The sequence below is a fragment of the Cupressus sempervirens genome, chromosome 8 (assembly GCF_028749045.1).
Source record: "Cupressus sempervirens isolate cs-2001-9-10 chromosome 8, ASM2874904v1, whole genome shotgun sequence".
In the NCBI taxonomy this organism is placed as follows: domain Eukaryota; kingdom Viridiplantae; phylum Streptophyta; class Pinopsida; order Cupressales; family Cupressaceae; genus Cupressus; species Cupressus sempervirens.
The window spans coordinates 45,555,506-45,577,945 of record NC_143125.1 but is presented as its reverse complement, the minus strand read 5'-3'; the positions used below and the strand labels follow the sequence as shown (position 1 = coordinate 45,577,945).

The following is a 22,440-nucleotide window of genomic DNA, read 5'->3' as shown; positions in this document are numbered from 1 at the left end:
TGAATGTAACATAATAATGAGATCTACCAAGAGAAGTTACATAAGCTGTCCCCATACATCTGTATGCACAAGCTCTAATTTCTCCTTTTTGTTTTTCTTCCAAGTCTTCACAAAACTCACTCTCTTTTGTTTTCCATACACACAACTTTCATAGAAATCCATATTAACACATTTTAGACGTGGTAAAACTTTCTTTGAATGAAGTACTTTCATACCTTTCTCACTCATGTGCCCAAGTCTGTTGTGCCACAACATTGTATCAGAATCAATAACAACTATATGTTCTCCCTGCTCAACTACAACAATTGTTCTTGAACATTCATTTTTCTCTAAAACAATTAAAGTAGAAGAAACAATATGACATGTACAAAGATATAAGGTTCCTACTGTCACACCTTTTGCTACTACAAGGCAACCTTTTGAAACCTTCTAATTTTTATCATTAAAAGTAACTACACAACCCTCATCACCGAGTTGCCTTGTTGAAATTAAATTCCTACTTAGCCTTGGAACATGTCTTACCTCATGTAGTAGCCAATGATTCCCATTCTGCAACTTAATCTTAGTTTTTCCCTTTTCAACAATTTGATAGGGTTCATTATCCCCCAAATAAACAAGTCCAAAATCCTCTTAGACATAATTAATGAAATAACTTCTATGAGGTGTAGCATGAAATGAAGCACCAAAATCTAAAACCCATGAATCATCAACACTTTCTAAAGATAGAAGCAAAGCACCCTCTTCGGATTTGTTACTTACCACATTTGCCTCCTTCTCTCCATCTAGTTTATCTCCTTTATTTTTCTTTCAATTCTAACAATCTTTCTTTTTATGCCCTTGTTTCGCATAATACCAACAGTCGTTTAGTCCTCTCGATTGAGAGCTCCTCCCCTTTGAATTTCCTGTTGATTTCTCATGATTTTTGGAATTACTTCCTCTCTCAGTCATTCTACCCCTGCTTTGTGAATTCAAAGCACTTCTTGGTGTAGATCCACCTGAGGTTTTCCTATGAGTTGCCTAACTCAAAACAACATTGATCACATCATCATATTTTAGGGTACTAGATCCAGGAACAAAATTACTCACAACCATTACCAAACCATTCTAGCTTTCAGGCAAAAAACACAAAATCAAGAGAGCCCTAATTTCTTCATCAAAATTGATACCCACATAAGATAACTAACTAGTAATAGTATTAAACTCATTTAAATGATCTGTAACAGATCCATGTTCTTCCATTTTCATATTAAACAAGTGCTTCATGAGAAATACCTTGTTTGAAGCAAAGGGCTTTTCATAAAGTGTCGCTAGGGTTTTCATCAATTCTTCTATTGTCTTCACTTTTGTAATATTAAATGCCACTGATGGTGCCAATCATAATCAAATGCTTCCAAGTGCCTTTCTGTTTAAAAGATCCCATTCATCATTTGACATAGATACCTGATTCTTGGTTTTGCCTTCCAACGACTTCCATAAATCCTTTTGATAAAGATAGTCTTCCATTTGCATCTTCCATAACTGGAGGTTCTGCCCATTAAACCTATCAACCCTCAGCTTACCCTCATCTTCGATCGCTCCCACTCAACTGTGAGACTCTCACTCAACCGTGAGCCTTTCCTGCAGAGGATAACTGAAAAAACAACCTTGCTCTGATACCACTTGTTAGGATTAAACCACAGACAAAAATAACAATTACATGCAAATATAACCAATAAAAAAAAATAATAGATCACACGAAAAAGAACACAAGACACCAAGATTTAACGTGGTTCACCCAATCCTTGGGCTATGTCCACCAAACGAGTTTGATATTATTATGATCCAGTGATTATAACCTGATTACAATCTGTAATCCCTTATAGCTCAATACCATCGCAAGAACTAAGTTTTGCATAACAACTATTACAAAACAATCCCTAACCCTAAGCCCTTTTATACAAGTATTTTTACCACTTTAGGGTTACAATTAATAATTACATGTTAGCCTAAAATCCTAATTAAATAGGGCCCAATTTTTTTGTTTTTGGGCTGATGCTCCGAGCCCCAAAGAATTTATGAAGTATGTACAATACTTTCCTAATCAGTCACCACAATCTAACAATCTCCCACTTGGGGATTGATTAGGCTCCACACTAAACAACATGCTAGACCACTCCTTTAAGTAGTTCACAACTTCACTAGTCTACACTATTGATATGTTGTGAAGCTCATCATGAACTGATGCAACATGCATATCTTCTAGTTTATTTCTAATAGGGGTAGGACCCCAAGTTTACCTCCTAAGTATTCAAAAAAATCTCTAGGTAATGGCTTGGTAAATATATCAAATATGATGCCACATCAACATTTGTTTTGTCAAGGTGTTCAAAACAACCCCAAAAAAGTGAGAGCCAATACTTATGCATTGTGTCAATTTTTATTAGTGTGCCAATATGCTATCGTACAATTAGTTGGTTTTTAGAACTAAGGGATACATTTCATTCAATTATGAGAAGCCATCATTGACAACAACAACTTTAAAGTACAACTACTAGTATAATGTTATAAAGAATATTGGATATTTAATCAACGACAAAAAGTGTGGACATTTAATCAACACATGTTATCACAACTATTGAAATGATCTCAAGTATTAGATCATCTCAACTAGTAGTTGGCTTATTGATGGAGAACTTGTGTTGTTAATGTTAGCCAAAAATGCCCCCCTGCCAAATATTTGAATTTAAATGTCTAAGGCCCACCCAACAGTCACTCCCAATATGTAAATATTTAAATACCATGAAAATACAAGATAAATAAATGAAATAAAACTTATTGTATTTCCTATTTTCCTAAGTTTATTTTTCCTAGCCTCACAACTTTTTAGATCGCCAGATCTTGCATAGATCCACGATGAGCACTTTCACACATTATGAAATTGCTCTATCTTTATGTAATGCAAACAAGCACCTCACTGCCATGTGCCGCGTGGGTCCTATTTCTTGTGGGTTGTAGATGAAGTAAAGGTGTCAGGAAAGCTATTAGCTGAGTTGGAATACGGTTGGATTTCTATTGGTAGTTGCTTTCCCACATTCTATATTTTTTCAGAGTTTCTAACAATGTGGGAAAGTGACTTTTTGACAAGTGGACATGTGGGGTCAATTGTTCTGAAGGGTGCCAGGTCATGTTGAGGTGGATTTCATTCCAGTTGCTTCATGTTGATTTGCTACAAAGGATGTTTTGTCATGTTGGATGCTAAGTACTCCCTAGACCAAAAAATATTAATGGGGTAGGCATAGTAATAATGAAGATTTTTCACAATCGTCGATGTTTCGTAGATTGACAATCAATGTTTTCCTGCATCATGGAATTGTGAGGACTTTAAACATTGCGGGCAAGTAACAAATGGCCACGTGTCCTTGGCAGGCCCCATTCTCTAGATAGAAAAGGGTGAAAGTCAAGGCTACAATAATATGACCATGCTTTCGTGTTACGATCTTATGATCCAACGTAAGATCATGAAGTCAATTACTAAGGCCATTGATGTTACGATATGAAGTTATTGTAACATTGTAGAGGCGGATGATCACAATAGGTGATAAGGAAGGGTTGTGATCTTACGATATATAGTTTTTGTAAGGTCATAGGTGCAACTATAGAAGTCTTCTGAGGTTACGATAAACTGATGATTGTAAGATCATATAGATTATAGGTTGATGATCGTATGATCATAGAACCTCGAGTTGACCATGACAAAGGGGTTCACTTGTCCAAGCTAGAAAGGAAAAGGATCTTCAACCAATAGAATCACAGGAAAAGTACATAATGAATGTTGAATATGATTGACCTACTGATACGTCCGACTTGGTGTGCTGATAAAAAAAAGGAAAATGACTCTTTAATGGTGGATCAAATTTTTGATCATCTACAAATTGCTTTCAACATTCCCCATGCCTAGTAAATGCAAAAGGAGTATACACTCATCATCTGGTTATCCATCTAGCCAACTATGCATTGATTGACGTCATTTTCATCATCTCAAAGCTCTATTTTTTGCCAAAATATTAGATTTCATTACATATGAATTTGTGCCTATTAGAGTGGGTTGTTGTTGCACCAAAAGACCAATCTATCAATGCCCAATAAAACCACTCAACTTATAGTACACGGGAGGTGGTTAAGCCCTTGTCACAAATCCCAAGGGGAGTTCTAAACAAATTTTCAAAAATCTCCCCCTCAGCGTTACTCGAGGGTCTAAGGATTCAAATTTGTGACCAAGCTCTGATACCACTTGTTAGGTGGGGTAGTCATTGCACCAAAAGATCGATCTATCAATGTTTGATACAATCACTCAACTTATAGTACATAGGAGGCGGTTAAACCCTTGTCAAAAATCCTAGGGGGAGTGCTGAACAAATTTCCAATAGTGCCAAGATTAGATTTTCTCCATATCTACATGATTGTTCTCTACAACTTTGATGGTAGCAGTTGTGCTTTGCCTTAGGGTAGAAGTTTTTGAGTTATGCCTGAACTTTATAAAAGGCAGTTGTAAATACTTGTTAAGGGTTCTACCTTGTTCTGTGATGTTTACTTGCAGTAGCCTTAGGCTCTGTAATTGTATTCCTTTCCTTCCACTAATGAAAGTGTTCCCTTCCTTTCCTTTTCTTGTCATTCAGTGTTCGTGCATGTACCTTGCCTTGTTTTGAATGTTTCTTTCTTGTTTTAAGGTTCTTTTGTTGTGTCCAAGTTGTTGATGGTTTTTGTATTGTGAAGACGTCTTTCCTTTCAACACTTGACCAATTTTAAACTTGCATGTGAGTTGTTTGAAAATAGAATAGAGCCAAGATATGTGTATCTAGACTTTTCATTTGATGTGTTGTGCATATAAGAGCAAAGTTGCAACCATTCAATCTAGGTGCATCACCCTTTAGGTTAGAGTAGGTAGATTTTATTTCATGCATTCCTTCTCCCTTTTCCTCTCCAACTGTAGTTAGGTGCATCTTGATTGTAAGGAAGCCGACCTTCTCCAGAGATTTAACCTCATAGTTCAAGTCCCATAGTTTGGAGGTTGTTTCCATGTTTCACAAGGTTGTCCTTAGGTAAAAAATTTGGACAAGGGTGCAAACTTTTGTGACAACAATTTTTGGCACACCTAATGGGACAAATTAGTTTCAACTACATAAGTCCACTAGTTAGCCAATTGATCTTAATACATGAAGAATTTGGGTGTTATTCTTAGTGAAATCAACCTTTGGAGGCATTAATCAAACACCATTGTGACTCTAGTGCACTTCTATTGGTTTCTTACCAGCAAAATGCCGGTATGTAAGGATCATCTTTGATCTTTGTGATTTTTTTTTAAGTTTTCTATGAAATCTAGTTTTTTATGAAGCTCCATTCATGAATCCATTTCATAGAAATAGCTAATATTCCCCCCATATCATGACAATGCCATTCTTCGGCCCTCATATTTCCAATTTCAATCTCAGCCCCAAGCAGTTTATAGTCCCTCTTCTCAAAGTTATTACCCTTCCCCTGCCCCTACTCAATTAGTCCCAACATCCCTATTTGAAGAGCTTAAAGATATGTTGTTGGAATACCAAAGGAAGATGATCACATTGGATAGGAAAGTAGATGAAATGCATGAGCAAATTTTGAACCTTGATAGACAACTTGATGAGATTGTAAGGCAACAAGAAATAGAGAGATGTTAGGAAGAGATGGCTTTTTAGGCCTATCTCCAAGAAGAAGAAGAAGAGAGGGAGAGACATAGACATTTTGAGAAGAATCTTGCAAGGCAAGTTGCTGCAGAAAAAGAGGGGTAAATGAGGCTCCAGTCAGCTCATTCTCAAGCCAAGGAAGCAAAGGCAACCCCTTCTCCAAAATATGTCATCTCGAGCTTTAAGAAGCCCCCTCCCTCACAAGAGCGTGCTATTATAGTCCCTCCACTCTTTATGCAAGAAAGTTGGGTTAGTCATGAATCCCCTAGACCTATCACTATTTCCCTATTTCAAGATGGATGAGTTGTATCAACTCCTGATGGTCCAAATATGGAGTTTTAAGAGACTGAATCCAAACCCACAAAGCTACCAGGGGAGGAGTTGCAACCTAAAAAGGAGGAAAAAGATGTAGCTATTGAGAAAAAGGAAGTGGATCCAATCCTCTTATTCAAAGAGCTTCCCTCCTTTGTTGAGGAAGAAGAAGGAGAAAAGATTGTTCCTTCTTTCAAGGAACAAGTCATGGCTTTTGAGCCCTTTCCAAAAAATGAGGATTTGTCACAAGTTGAGCAAGAAGAGAACCATTTTTTTGTAGCAGATAGCCTCCGTGATATGGAAGATGGAAAAGAGAGCCTCAAGGATAGCTCTATCCTTGAGGAGGAACATGTTGATATGCATGAGGTTGTCCCTCAGCCTATGCATCTTACTGTAGTAGAGCAAAAGGATTTTGATGAGGAGAGCTTTTGGGATGAGCTTGAGACATTTTCTTCATCCTTGGACATGAAACAACCAACTCCTTCATCAGATGATCAGGAGTTGCAACAACAATAGGTGGAGAATCACACCATACTAGTGACTCTCAAGGAAGTGGTTCATGAACATGAACAAGATGTGAAAAAATTTTCTTCACAAAAAGAGGAGGAATCACCTCCAAACCAGCAAGATACTACCATTGTAGAGCACAATCAAGTGGTTAAGGATGATTCTTTTGGCCCTACACCATCAAGAGAATGCCCCATAAGGCATTTAGCTTTGCAACAAATCAGCAAGTTGCCCCCAATCATTCTTACATCTAAGCATGAGGATGAAGCTCACAAAGAGGAGCAAAAATGTTTTGCTCCACAAGGTAATGCCCAAGTGTTGGAAAGCTTCATTGTTTTCAGCATTGGGAGGAAGGTATTTCATGCAACATTGTGTTTGTCATACTTAATGTCATTTTCAGCTGCCCTGTTGTATGAAAGAAGAAATCAACTGGTGAAGAAAGGGAGCTACTTCAATAAACCAGTCAATGGGTTTTTTTAACCTTGCATATATGTAAATCATGTACATAGTAGAGTAGTTTCCTTTTTTCTTTTCCTACTTTCCAAGAAGTGCCAAGCATAGTTTTTTTCTTTATGAGATAGCCAGTTTTGAAGTTGTAGAGTTCTTGTTTTATAGTCAGAGGCAGGATTTTCAGTGTTTTGCTGTCATAGAGGTAGGGTTAGGGTTTTGTAATGCACAAGCCTCACATTTTTTTATGACTCTATAGCCTAATGGATACTGAAGGTCATTGGTCTTATGCATAGCAGGCTTGCATCCCCTCTGAGTCGCTAGAATTGTTAGCAAAAAATGCCCCCTTGCCAAATATTTGAATTTAAATGTATAAGGCCTACCCAATAGTCACTCCCAATATTTAAATATTTAAATGCCATGGAAGTACAAGATAAATAAATGAAATAAACTTTATTGTATTTCCTATTTTCCTAAGTTTATCTTTCCTGGCCTTACGATTTTTTGGACCATCAGATCTTGCATAGATCCATGGTGAGTGCTTTCTTGCATTATGAAATTGCTCTATTTTTATGCAATACAGGCAAGCGCCTCGCTGCCATGTGGCATGTGGGTCCAATTTCTTGTGGGTCATAGACGAAGTAAAGGTGTCAGGTGAGCTATTAGGTGAGTTGGCATACGACTGGATCTCTATTGGTAGTCACTTTTTCGCATTCTATATTTTGTCAGAGTTTCTAACAATGTAGGGAAGCAACTTTTTGACAAATGGACATGTGGGGTCAGTTGTTCCGAAGGGTGCTAGGTCGTGCTGAGGTGAATTTCATTCTAGTTGCTTCATGTTGATTTTCCAGAAAGGGTGATGTTTTGTCGTGTTGGATGCTGAGTAGTTCATGGACCCAAAAATAGTAATGGGGTAGGTGTAGTAATAACGAAGATTTCCACGATTGTCAATCTTTCGTAGATCAACGATCAATGCTTTCCAACATCATAGAATTGTGAGGACTTTAAGCATTGTGGAAAAGTGACAAATGGCCACATGTCCCCAATTGGCCCCATTTTCCAAATCGCAAAGGCTGACAGTCAAGGCTACGATCTTACGGTCCAACGTAAGATTGTGAAGTCAATTACTAAGGCCATTGATGTTATGATATGCAGTTATTGTAACATCGTAGAGGTGGATGGTCATGACAAGTGATAAGGAAGGGTTACGATCTTACGGTATATAGTTGTCGTAAGGTCATAGGTGTAGTTGTAGAAGTCTTCCGAAGTTATGATAAATTGTCAATCACGTAACATCGTAGAGGCAGATGGTCATGATAGGTGATAAGGAAGGGTTACAATCTTGTAGTATATAGTTGTCATAAGGTCGTAGGTGCAACTGCAAAAGTCTTCCAAGGTTACGATAAACTGACAATCGTAAGATCGTAGAGATTATTAAGAGTGTCCCTGACCATAAGATTGGTTGATGATTGTATGATTGTAGAACCTTGAGTTAACCATGATGAAGGTGTTCACTTGTCCAAGCCAAAAAGTAAAAGGGTCTTCAACCAATATAATTATAGGAAAAGTACAGAATGAATATTGAATATGATTGACCTACCGATACATTTGACTTGGCATGCTGATAGCAAAAAAGGAAAATGACTCTTTAATGGCTAATCATATTTATGATCATCTATAGATTGCTTTCAGCATTTCCCATGCCTAGTAAATGCAAAAGCAGTATGCACTCATCATTTGGTTATCCATCTATCCAACTATGCATTGATTGATGTCATTTTTGTCTTCTCTGGGCTCTGTTTTTTGGTAAAATATTAGATTTCATTGCATTTGAATCTATGCCGAGATCAAATTTTCTCTGGATTTGCATGATTGTTCTCTACAACTTTGATGGTAGTAGTTGTGCTTTTCCTTTAGGTAAAATCTTTTGAGTTATGCTTGAACTCTATAAAAGGTAGTTGTAAATACTTGTTAAGGGTTTTGCCCTATTCTGTGACATTTACTTGCAGTAGCCTTGGCCTTTGTAATTGTATTCCTTGCCTTCCACTAATGAAAGTGTTCCCTTCCTTGCCTTTTCTTGCCATTCAATATTCATGCATGTACCTTGCCTTGTTCTGAATGTTTCTTTCTTGTTTTAAGGTTCTTTTGTTGTGTCCAAGTTGTTGATGGTTGTTGTATTGTGAAGATGTCTTTCCTTTCAGCACCTGATTAGTTCTAAACCTACATGTGAGTTCTTTGAAAATAGAATAGAGCCAAGATTTGTGTATTTGAACTTTTCATTTGATGTATTGTGCATATAAGAGCAAAGTTGCAACCATTCAATCTAGGTGCATCACCCTTTAGGTTAGAGTAGGTAGATTTTCTTTCATGCATTCCTTCTCCCTTTTCCTCTCCAAGTGTAGTTAGGTGCATCTTGATTGTAAGGAAGTTAGCCTTCTCTAGAGATTCAACCTCACAGTTCAAGTCCCACAGCTTGGAGGTTGTATCCATGTTTCACAAGGTTGTCCTTAGGTAAAAACATTGGAGAAGGGTGCAAAATTTTGTGATAACAGTTAGCAAGGTTACAATTTCAAATCCCAAAAGGAGGTAGGGTATGTATGTGTTCGCAAAAACCATTCACTACAACCACCTTTAAAAGGAGTGTGCAACATTGCAAGTAACTTGAATGCTTTTCCCTACCTCATTTTACGAAGACTAAATAAAATATGGAATCCACTAAATGAAATGAATGAATAAAATATTTTTATAATGTCCACGAGGCCAAAGTAGTCTATGGGACCCACAAACTAGTACACGCCCCAAAAGAAGACATTGGAAACCTAACCATTTGTAAGCTCTTGATTAAAATTTCACTCACATGATGGATTTTGATAATCAGGTTCATGGTTCTACCAAACCATATTTCCTCAAATAAGTAGTTTAAGCTTCTTTTTTCTAAAATTTCCAAATATCCAGATTTGATGTCATTATAAGTTGGTCACTCCATAATAAAATGATGCTCCATCTCAACCACCTTTATGCAACATAGTAAATAAGTGATGTTTTCTGACTCCTCTTTTGACACCAACCATCTCTCCATTACACATCTCAAATGGTAAGAACTAGTTCTAAGTTGAGCTATGAACATCTTAGCTCTCCATTCAATATTTGCTCCAATATATGCTTCTTCCTCATGGTCTGCAGTGGGGTTAAGTTCTTTCTTATAATAAATTTTTTATTTATTGTTCTTTGACAATAAGATACTTCAAGATTTTTCCTGGAAAAATTTCTTTATTTCTTTAGGTAACTAGACACTGTTGAATGTTAACATCCCATTTTCCCCTTCGTTTGTCATTTTGCTTCTTCATGGTGCTTTTCTCTCTCTCTAGTTTTAGTTTTGTTAGTAACCTAGGCCATCAATGATTTTCCATACTTTGAGTTTCCTTCAGGTAACTCAATAACCAAATCATCGCTAAAAGCTCTAAGGGTAAGGTGCCTATGTTTGCTAGTAAGATTGCATAAGACACCCTTGTTTAAATCTTGAGGTTGTTAATAATGAGTGTTTATGTATTCTTTCCGTTTGTCTCCATTTTTTTATCTAACATATTGCTGCCCCAAATTTCACACCCATACAAAATCACTTGGGTGACTAACAAACCAAACATCATTTTCTTGGTCTTGCAATCCTACAACTCAATATTCCTACACTTATTTTGTAAGCAATATAACACTTTTGCACCTAGCACTTTCAAATAATAAGGTAAACTAATTGGGGTTAGCTTCAAAGTCTACATCAATTATTTCTGAAGTCTTTAATCAAAACTACAAATGAGATGTTTGATTACTTTGGCAACGACATTTGGGTCAAATAGGGGTGTCTGTTATCTCTAACTTTGTTTGGACTTTATATTGACAAGTTGGAAGAATGGTTAAACAAGACCAATGATGGGGAGGGGGAGGGGATTACCTACCTATGTGATATTTTTCTTTTGTATGTAGATGATGTCATCCTAATCACTAAGACAAATGGTTTGAGAGAACACTCGAAGACATTGGAAATCGTTTGTCAAGAAGAGAGAATGCAAGTGAACTACAAAACCAAAGTGATGATCTTCTCTTTGAAGAGAAATAGGAAGCCCTCAAATTTGTTTCTCTTTGAAAGTAATCCTCTAGAGATAGTGAACGGATACAAATATTGGGAATCAATTTCCAAAACAAGTTCAGGTGGGAAACATGCAAAACAAAAATTATTCAAGGGGGCTAGAAAGCACTACATCCTCTACATAATAAGTGTAGGAATGTAGAATTATGGGATTGGAAGACTAAGAAAATGTTGTTTGGTCTGCTAGTCACCTTGATGGTCTCGTATGTGTGTGAAATTTGAGGCAACAATATGTTAGATAAGAAATGGAGACAGGTTGAAAGAATACAAAAACACTTTATCATCAACAACCTTAAAATCAAGACAACTGTACCTTATGAGATCTTATTAACAAAAGTTGGCTCCTTCATCTTAGAAGCTATGCCAATGGTTCAACATCTAAGTTACCTAAAGAAAACTCATGTATGGAAAACCACTGTTGGCCTAAGTTAGTCACTGAGGAAAGGCTAGATAGGAGAAAAAGCATGTGAATGAAGTAAAACCACAAGTGAATGAAACAATGGGATGTTAACGTTTATGAATGCTTGATTAGTAATGAAGAAATTAAAAAGTTTGGTCATGCAAAGTTTCTAAGTATTACATGGACAAGGCACAATGGGCGAAAACAATCTCATTATATCAAGAAATTTAATCCCATAACAAATCATGAGGATAAATCGTACATAGAAGCAAATATTAAATAAAGAGCAAAAATGCTCATAGCCCAACTTAGAATTGGTTCTCATCAGTTGAGATGTGAAACACATGGATGCCATGTGCCAAAAGAGGAATGAGAAAGCATGACATACCTATTCTTTGACATGGGGGCTATTGAGATGAAACACTATCTTGTCATGGAGTGCTCGACGTACAATGACATCAAATCCAAGGTATGTGAAGATTTTAGAGTAAAACTACATATCTGAAAAAAAAACAGTTAGACAAAATTGTAAACTTGATTATCAAAATCTATCAACGAAGAACAAAGTTAGTGAAGAGATTACAAGTTGCTTAGGTTCTCTTCATCCTTTTTGAAAGTGTATACTCACTAGGTCACGTAGACTACATTAGCCTCTTTGTTATTATAATCTTTCATGCGTTCTATTCTAAGAGCCCCGACCTACCAATCTAACCCCTCGCAATGAAAGTATTCAATAATATATACAATAGTGAATGAGACCACTGGAAAACGAACCCTGTTATTTTATCCCAAACAAGCAAAGCCGCCCATCACGGCTCCTAGGATTTTAGCAAATGGGGTTATAATGAAAGGTGAGCACAAATTTATGAAACTAGGAAAATGAAGTCAGAATCTAAAGCCAGCAGGTTGCATGCAGGCATCGAACGTATAACAAATGTTCTTACCAAGAGGTAATATTCTGTTAAATAGTTCCGGTGGGAGTTTTTTTGGAATAGGTTTAGCAGTTCAGATTTTAGTGTCTTTTGTTTGACTGTTACGCCCCTAGCTTTGTCAGTGGTTATCCAACTTGTTTCTGAGATAGATGCTGGGCGTGATATGAAACGATGTTATTGTGTGTGAAGTTATTTGCGGACAGTCGATATTGAACCATTTGCACCACTCTTGTCCAATTAGATAATGACTATTTGGTACAGAATATTTTTAAGGGTGTGTAACATAGAAGTGCATCTGTTTCGAATAATTTGTAGTTTCCATCGAAAAAAATGAGCACCATACAAACTCTTCAACAGAATTTGAAATGGCAGCTAGACAATTATTCATGAAACTTGAAAGTCTACAATTAATCACATAGGAATTTGAAAAAACATTATGTATAAACACAACATACTGAAAAGCTCCTCAATGCCCTCTGCATACTTTTGATGCATATACGTACACAGCAGAAAAATGTCCTAACTCTACTGTGCTTGCCGCAAATCCATGGTGATTCCAAATCCATACGGAAACAAAGGGTCATACTTTTCATCTCCCATATTCATGGGTAGCTGATCCACTGATCTAAACCATGTCCTTGGCAGGAGCCCCTCAAAGTCGTAGTCCCCAAAAATGACGTCACTCACTCCTTGCCCTTCACTGCCAGGCAGCCATGCAGCCACAAATGCATCCATCTGGTCCAGGTAGGGCTCAACAACAAGGGGCCTGCCTGATATCAGAATAACCAGGCATTTGATTTTACTGCAAACATTGTTTATAACATCTATTCCACTGGAAGGAATGGTTAGATTGTTGTTGTTTCCACTTGTTTCAGCATATGGAGGTTCTCCCACCACAACAATGCCATAAGAATACCCTTCGAAATCAATGTTTGCAGGGTCTGGATTTTCTTCATAAATTACTTGGGTTCCTTGGCTCACTACAGCTTGTATGCCTTCAAGAATTGTGGTTCCTGCAAATGCGAAAATCACTGGATGAACTTAATCCATTTCATATAGCATGATATAGGATGGCATATTTGTTTTTCCTCTCATATAATTGAACATTATATCACTCAAAATAACTTTTATCGATTTCTGGGTATTATAGTTACCGAATTGCTTTCTAATGTGAATAGAAATAACCCTTCAGGAAGCAATAATAGAAAAAATATATCAGGAAGAGCAATTAAAGTTACAAAATCATGGTTTACAATTTTTTTATTAATTACTGTAATAATTTAATTATGGGTGAATTCGTTGTTGCCATGCCATTTGCAACCAAATTTCACGGAGGTTCTCTGAAAGTTCTTCTTTTGCAAGGGAATTAGCTTCTGCCTTGGTGACTTAGTAAAAAATGATCAGTTTTCTACCTAGGGTGGAAGATGGAAGCCAGTAGACATAACGATCATACAAGGTTACAGAGAAGAAAAAATTCACTGTTAAATAAAACGATCATACAACGTTACCATTTTCCTCCACTGGCCTGTTTACACTATGATCGGGTGTTCCCTCCATTTTCCTATAATCTTGGCATGATGGGGAATCCACGGGGTTTTAACCGGGGACTTCTCCCACACTATGCCAACACGTCATTACTGCAGCCCAGGATCAACTTCACCTTCATTCTTAAACTTGTTGCCAAAAAAAAGATGCTTGCAAATATGTGGGGAGAGAAGGATCCAAAATAGAAGAAAATTTTCATTGGTTGGCACCTTTTTAACTATTTTATTGCACTCAAATACCATAATCACATCTCACCTTCAAGTTTTCATACTGCCAGCTTTCAAACTATTAAATTGGCAATTTTCTAATGGTGGTTGAAGCTATAGCCCATGGATTAACTTCAGCTGTATATTGTATTTAAACGCAAATAGTTGGCTATGTTTTCTTTCCTTGTTTTAATTCAATGCACACAACTGGCAGAGAAAAAATTTCGTTTTACAAATTACTATAAAAGAGAACAAGTTATTAGAGAAGCAACTCTAGCTAAAGCAGGGGATGGAAATGTAAACTGCCGGTCTTATATCATAGGAGTCAGGCAGAGATTAAGAGACTTGGAAGTTGGGATTTGTTGTGGCAGCTATATTGCATCAAAGATGTTTTAGTGGGCAAGCCTTGGTGGATAGATTTTTGGTAAGGCAAAACTTTTTGCAGGTTAACAGATTTAAGATCACTAGTTTTTTCACGGTTAGCGATTTCTCCTGTGATTAGATTTAATGTGTCACCAATATCACTCTCCAATAATGGATGGATATTCCGTGTTGCAAGAATTTCCAACAACCAATCTCTAACACCCTAACAGCATAACAGAGGTTAAATTTGAGCGTAGAGCATCTGCTCAATATCAAAATGAAAAATCAAATCACATTCAGTTTCTGATGTCATTTTCAGTGCTCTTAAATTGTAAATGCATTTAGTGAATTTTCTATTTTGGGATACTATCAGATAAAGAACTTTGTGATTATTGCTACATCCTTAAAAATAAGGCCCCAAAGTTTAATCAATTATTGGCTTTGGATCTTCCCTTTGGACCCTTGTTTTCCAAGTTGATTTATTCCCCATCTCTTTTTAAAAGAGCTAATTTTGTAACTATGCATTATTTTTGTCCTCTTTCTAATGATGGATCATGTAATGTGAACCAAAACATTGTCATAAAAAAGCTATACACAGTTTTGTTCCAGAAGCTTTACAATTCATAAATAACTTTATAGTTATACCTATTGTTGTCTGGCCACTGCTTCCTTCCCAGCTGATTGTCCATCCTCCACACTGATAACCCATATTGTTTGCATGGCTTCCTGCCACCATGATCTTCGAAGCATTCTTGCTCAGAGGTAACAATGGCTCTGTGGGCACGTTCCCGTTTTTCAACAAAACCAAAGACCTCCTAACAGCCTCTCTTGCCAATTGTCTGTGGATCTGCAGAAGCAATCAATAGCTAAGCAAATTGACACACCACACATTTCTAATTCCATATTCATGTATATTCATGTATACATAAAATGTAATCAACAAGTAGTAAATTGTCTGAATAAAATACTATTGTTATTTTTTATTACCTGGTTTCAAGTCCATCGTGAGGAAAACTCATGAACTTGGAATAGGTAAATAGTAACTCAACATGACTTCCTCAACAAATATAATAAAAACAATTATTAACACTAGAAATCTTAGTTCTTCAATAAATACATACATTGTTTCCTACTAGGTGGGGCAAAGATGGGTCTGCTCCGGGATTCTCAAACAGCCCTGCCATGAACTTTACTCTCAAAATCCTCCTAACAGCATCATCTATTCTGCTCATTGAAATCTCCCCATTGTTCACAAGATCTCTAACACTTTCTATAAAGGACAGGTAGTCGAAGGGAACCATAACCTTTGGAAGAAAAAAATTCAATACCATATCAATTAGCATTCATTTTTGAAAATATGGAAAGGAAACAATGCTTTAGAGGCTTGTTGTACCATGTCAATTCCTGCATTGATGGAGGAAAGAACACTGTAAGTATAGTTGGCGTGCTGTGGGGATGTGATCTTGTCTATTCCTTGCCAACTTGAAAGGGTAAATCCCTGCAACAGTAAAGGTCCATCACCATGTCAATTAATAAACTCTACTTTTGAGTTATCAAAATTCCCATATCAAACAGACTGATGGTATGGAAGAGCAATTTGCAAAGAGAGTATGGATACAGTCCCATAGATAAGGCTTCAATGAGAGTCACTGGAGAGTGATGAAGGAAAACCACATTTTCAGCACCTGTTCGAATGTTTTGGCAGTTTTGCCTAACTATTACCTCTAAGAAGATATTTTTTCAGGAAAGTTGAGTCGTAGTTTTTAACGCAGTTTGGTGTAGAGCTGAAAATTTTATGTTGTGTTAGAACATTGTGTTGCAGATATATCAAGGATTTTCTCAGCTGTGCCGGGGAGGAGTCACTTGAATATTCCTTTAAGGAATCATAGGCCCAATCAAGCCAAAGAAATTACATTGGTGTAACATAACATCTCAATTAAATAGTAATATTAAGATCAGGTCTTTATGTAAAGAACTTTTGTATATTTTTAGCAACTGGGTTGGAGTATGTGTTTAAGACACGCATGTGCAGCCATAAACAAGATCAATGTAACATAGTTTGGCGTTTGTTCAGTGTGAAGTTCAAATTGATAAACACGTGATGCTTTTACAGTCATAATATAAGCTTTTGAAACTGAAATATGCAATGAAGTACAATAAGATGAACCATATCTAAACTATTTAACTTGTTATTTAAACACAATCATATTAGATACGAGCAACCAATATTGGAACACCCAAATAGGTACAGTGAGATACACAATATGCATCATCTCGTGAGCTGGCTTCTTAAATTGCAAGTTACTTGCATTATAGATGTTCCTCAACTTAGTAGAATGATTTCAGATTTAACTCTAAGACCAAAACCATTTCTCAGTCACACATTATGCTTCAAATTGTACATGTAATATTTTTAGTTCTATAAAGCTTACAAGGTTTCTTTTGAAAGTGAAACAAAATTTCATGACATCCTAAGAAAAAATGAAACAGAGAACTAAATCATGTGGCACAGAGCCCCCAATACTAGTATTATTCAATAGCTTTGTCAGATCGGCAGAGAGACTTCTAGAGTTGTTCCTTATCATATAAAGGATAATGAAGGTTGGGGGCTATTGATAAGTTATTGGTAAATTGATGTGACAGTTGTTTCCTCAATAATCGGTCAATAACCTCTTTTCCTAGGTGCTAAGTGTTCACTCATGAAAACTAGCAACAATTAGAAAATTAGTTTTTAGACTTCAAAGTCTAAAGTCAGGCAAATCAAATTGCCTATGATACAATTTACCTGAAATCCCATCTGCTGTTTAAGAACTCTGGTGAGGAGGTCATAGTTAGTGTGCATCTTGATCCCATTCCAGCTGGAAGAGGACACCATTATTGTGGAAATTCCCTTTGCAAGGGCCTCCAAGAAAGGTCGGAGATGAGTATGGTAAAGCTCTAGGAAACTTGCACTTGTATCATTCTCATTTAGACCATACACGGCCTCTCCGTCTCCCACAAAGTACTTGCCACACGCCACAACCTTTGCCCTGCACAATAAAAGAGAGAAACTACATCTGAATTTAACTCGGGAAAGGTGTATTAAGTGTACAACCATTTCACCCAAAATTATTTCAATGAACTTGGTTTGTACTATAAAATCAGTCCGTACCCTCTTCCTATGAATGGATACCCATTAAAATGCTCTAATGGTGGAGTACCCTGTAACCCTGAAATAACCTTGGTCATGCTTATTACTAGCTCTGCATCTTCACTGTAGCTCTCATAGCAACGTCCCCACCTTGGATCTCTGCACACCTGCTCAAGGCTTCTTTATCAAGATATTCATATTGTAACGATATAATTCTGTTCAGTTTTAGAGTCTAAATAGAATAAATCACATTAAAATTTAGTCAAGTTTCGTGTGGTTTACAATCTATTATATCATTTTCTGTAAGTGATATAGTTTACAGCCTATTTATCTCACATATATGGTACTTATAAATACCAAATTTGAATATTCTTTAAATACATTTGGCATGTGCAGACTACATCCATTAGTGAAGAAATTTAATGGCCTGCATAAATTATTGAAATTGATTTTTATGCTTTAAATATCTGGAGGAAATCTATATCTAGACATCTTATGCCTGTACAAATTTATAGAGACTATTGAGAACTTCATTTTATGATCGAAACAAGTACCGGTGACATGTCTATACATCTACATTTGATCAGGGAAAGAACTAATTAAACTTCTAACTACTCGGATCAATTTTAACTATGTCATTTAGAAATGCCAAATTTGAATACTTTTTAACACCTTTGATATATATTAGACTATATCCAGGGGTGATTACTGAAGAAATTTAATGGCCTACATAAATTATTGAGATTGATTTCTATTCTCTAAATAACTGGAGGAAGCCTACATCTAGATATCTGACTTCTGTGCTAATTTACAGAGGTTATTTAGTTTTTTTAATGATGTAGATTCTAAAAGTACCAGTGATATTTCTATACCTATATATTTGATTAGTGGAAAAACTAGTCAAACCTATAAATACTCGGATCAATTTTGATGTTCTTTAGCATCTGTAATATATCTAAAACAAGACCCTTGACTACTAACAAACTCAATAACCTATATAAAGATAAATTTCAATGGCAAAAACCGTAGTGAGTGTTTTGTGTAAATCATTTAGGATTGTTTTCATGGTTAATCTCAAAGAAGCTAGTTTTGAAGTGCACTTTTACTTTATCTGAATGCGAAATTCGTTAATCTTGTTTTAGATTTCTTGGGCTTAAAATATTCAGGAGGAGTGTTAGGAGCAATAGGCTTACAGATAGGCATGGCGCAAGGACATGCTGAATCCCCGTGGCCCGGACCTCCAGTGCAGTAGCTCTTCCTATCCTCTCCACCAGTTCAGGATCCCTGCGAATTACTTAAAATTTTAGCAAGAAGATTAAAATTTAAATTGAAAAGGAAGTTTAATTTACATTCTTCCAAAACCCACAAGATTTTCTGCAATGCTAAATACATTTGTGCTTGAAGCAGTCTGGCCGCCATTTACATCAGATTAATTTAGACTATCATACAAATTATAAACAAATATAAAGGTTTTATGAACAGGATATGAAAGCAATAAAAATAAGGAATACGAGATTATATAAACTATATCTGAATTCAGTCACAGACACTACTTCAAATATGTTGGCAATTGTCAAGAAAACAAAACCTTGGTTTATATGCTTCTGAACCAGAAACAATGCATATTGATATTACCGTTGGGACTATCCAAGAATTTGAATCTTGACATGGCTTTGAACCTGAAACATACATTTTACACAACATATTCTTCAAAATTTGGGTTTATATGGGTATAGACTAGAAACAATGCCTTTGTGATTCGAAAGTCTATATCACCGTTGGGACTGCCCAAGAATTCGAAGCTTTACATCCCTTTGAACCTAATGCCTTTGAAGCTTTATATGGGGCTGAACTAGTAACAAAGCGGGTCTGAACTAGTAGAAATCCCTTGTGGTTCCAAAGTTTATATTACCGTTGGGAATGCCCAAGAATATGAATCTTCACATGCCTTTGAACCAGAAATAATACATGATACACAACCTCTTCTCTAAATCTGGGTTTATATGGGGCTGAACCAGTAAAAAAGCGGGTCTGAACTAGTATCAATCCCTTGTGGTCCCAAAGTCTATATAACCGTTGGGAAAAGCCAAGAATTTGAATGTTTACATGGCTTTCAACCAGAAATAATGCATGTTACGACCTATTCTGAAAAAAATTGGGTCTAAAATCTTTAAAAGTTTCAATGTTTATCTGGGTATGATTGTTTAATAAAGATGCTTTCTGACTGTGAGATCCATTATGACCAATTCTGTCCAGAAATTGAGACTTTCGTTAATATTATTGGAGAAAATGGTAGCTCCTCGTGGCACCCAGGCCTATATTATGGGGGAAAAATTGTCGAGAAATTCAAAACGTGAGCTGATATATGGGTGAGAGATTGTATGAATACCTCGTGGCACCTAGGCCTATATTATGGGGGAAAATGGTAGCTCCATAGACATTATTATGGCCATGAACAACGTCAGTCGCATACAGAATTGGAATTTGAAGGCGGGTACTTAGTGCAGCCTGTTGAAGGCAATCTACCATATCTGCCCAAGATGTGACAGTCGCTTGAGGCACAGGTTGACTCCCGCCTGCACTGTAAACACTACCTGCAGTCCAACATATAAAAGCAAGAATTCAACAACTTTAAAATTGCTTACCTTAAACATGTCGGTCCACTACATTATAATTTTCTTCTAAGTGCACCTTAAGAATTTCCGTAAACTATGTACTCATTTTTTATAATTCCTAAAGACTTTAACAATGATGAAGTTAATTTAGCCGCTGATTCACTTCCACCTACATAGTTCAATGCATGCTCTCTATCATAATTTGTTTCCAGACAGTTTAAAGACGAAAAAGATTAACCAATTTCTACTCCAAGTATTTCTACCTGTGCAATCCTAAAGATTTGAACAGCTTTAAATGTGTTCGTAAAAGAAAGGTTAAAGCAGGTTTTCGTTTAAAAAAGTTATAAAAGAAACGCTTAGATTGATGTTCATCAGAAGAAGAATTTACCGCTCATAACAAATTGTTAAATGGGTTTTGATTAAAGAACAGAAAAATGAATGATAACAACAAACATGGATGTTTGTGGCACGAAAGAAAAATGGATGCACATGCCAATCTCTTACATTGGCGTTCGTAAAAACAAAAAGAAAACTCTTAATTGGGTTGTTCATAAAATGAAATTGAAAATGGATATTCATCAATTGAAGTAAAATTGAAGTTCAATTTTACTTGGGCGTGCTTGAAAATGCTCAATTGGAAATGTGAGGCTACGGATTTGCAGACCTATTCCCAAAGCTGTAATAGCGCCGTATGAGGCTACAGAGCGTTCAATTTGGGTCATTTGGCCTATCTTTTCTAACAATGTCATTCGGGAGAGCAAGTCATCCACTCGAACCTCGACGGGGCGGTTTGAATCTTTGTAAAGAAGGGACGATTCATCTGCATCATCTCCGTTGCAGACATTCAAGTTTGAAAAGATGGCAGCCATTAACATACAGACTGGTATGAATTTTCGGTCCATTTCTCCTTACCGTGTTATGAATCACGAGATGAATTGTAAAGAATGACATTCTTTGCACTGTTTATATAGAGTTTGGATGGTGGACATTTTTTTTGATTCAAACAATTGACATTATTTTGTCCAATCTTATTTAGCAGATTCCAAGCAGTCGGGGAAAACAGGTGCAAATACTTTTGAACGTTTAAATCTTCTTCTTACCCATAAAAGTCACGCTACTATGAAAATTGCAGAATCCAAGAATCCATGAATAGTAATCTGAAGTACTTTAGTAAAATTGCGTATATTTTTTTACGGAGGTTTTGAATTATTTTTACAATTGAAGTAAATATATAGTCAATGGGTCTTTGGTCTGTTGGTGAAGTTGTTTGGTTCTAAATGAGCCCATAAAAAATCAGGTCTTGTTGAGAGCAAAGGCTTTGGCACCATAAGGGATGAAGCTAGGGTTGTGCCTCAAAAGGATTTTGGTGGAATAGGTACTCCTTAGTCCTTGATTCTTAACCACAGAGATTATGTTTTGTATATGTTTATATGTAGATTTAATGAAAATATTATTGTTAGTTAACTCATTTGTTCTTCAATAAATAATCTTAAAATTGACTCACAATGTCCAAAAGGAAGAACAAAATGAATTAGCACTTGTATAGATTAGAAACAAATTATATTAGAAATGGATTATGGAAATTCTATATTGTTAGTTGTATAGATCTATGTTAAACGGATGATTTTCCTCTGAATTTTAGAGGTACAACTCCTTATGATATGATTAGTTTTATGCTACATAGCCAAGGACACATCCCTAGCAAAAAATTCCAAGTTTCTTAGACGAGACGAGGATGTCTTCGGGATGGGAGGACGGGTATGGAACATCCCCCAACCGTCTCCAAAATGCCAAAAATTGTTAGATTGTGGTGACTGATCAGGGAAGTATTGTACATACTCCATAATTCCTCGGCGGGATTCAAAAACTATTTAATCGGCATTTTATGGCCGACATGTAACTAATTTTAACCCTAAAGTGGCAAAAATACTTGTATAAAAAGGCTTAGGGTTAGGGATTGTTTCATAAGGTGTGATGCAGAAATTGCTTCTTGCGGTGGTATTGAGCTGTAAGGGATTACAGATCGTAATAAGGTTGTAATCATTGGATCGTAATAATATTAGACTTGCTGTATGGTGGACGTAGCTCAAGGATTTGGTGAACCACGTTAAATCTTGGTGTCTTGTGTTCTCTTCTGTGTGAT

General features: G+C 36.4%; 1 protein-coding gene and 1 long non-coding RNA gene across 2 annotated transcripts; one reads left to right on the top strand and one right to left on the bottom strand.

The window, feature by feature from the left end:
* The first annotated feature begins 12,264 nt into the window (after positions 1–12,264).
* On the top strand, positions 12,265–16,625 carry LOC149541525 (uncharacterized). The gene is made up of 2 exons (XR_016355338.1): positions 12,265–12,456; positions 16,375–16,625. It is a non-coding gene; the product is annotated as an uncharacterized LOC149541525 (long non-coding RNA).
* Positions 12,621–21,663, bottom strand: LOC149541524 (uncharacterized). Its single transcript, XM_089796752.1, has 9 exons — positions 20,962–21,663; positions 20,072–20,276; positions 18,876–18,966; positions 17,704–17,849; positions 17,338–17,581; positions 15,946–16,050; positions 15,674–15,856; positions 15,198–15,399; positions 12,621–13,451 (listed from the first exon to the last, which is right to left on the bottom strand). Exons 1-9 carry the CDS (start codon positions 21,197–21,199, stop codon positions 12,964–12,966), a joined length of 1,902 nt encoding a protein of 633 aa, XP_089652878.1. The 5' UTR covers positions 21,200–21,663; the 3' UTR covers positions 12,621–12,963.
* Positions 21,664–22,440: the final 777 nt, after the last annotated feature.

What these genes read in the sequence shown, in the direction of transcription:
- LOC149541524 (XM_089796752.1), bottom strand. Translation starts at nt 21,199, where the DNA reads ATGGACCGAAAATTCATACCAGTCTGTATGTTAATGGCTGCCATCTTT. An exon ending in ATAGGCCTAGGTGCCACGAG is followed by an intron (nt 18,967 to 20,071) that starts GTATTCATACAA and finishes AGTAATTCGCAG; the next exon opens with GGATCCTGAACTGGTGGAGA. An exon ending in CCCACCTAGTAGGAAACAAT is followed by an intron (nt 15,400 to 15,673) that starts GTATGTATTTAT and finishes TTGCTTCTGCAG; the next exon opens with ATCCACAGACAATTGGCAAG.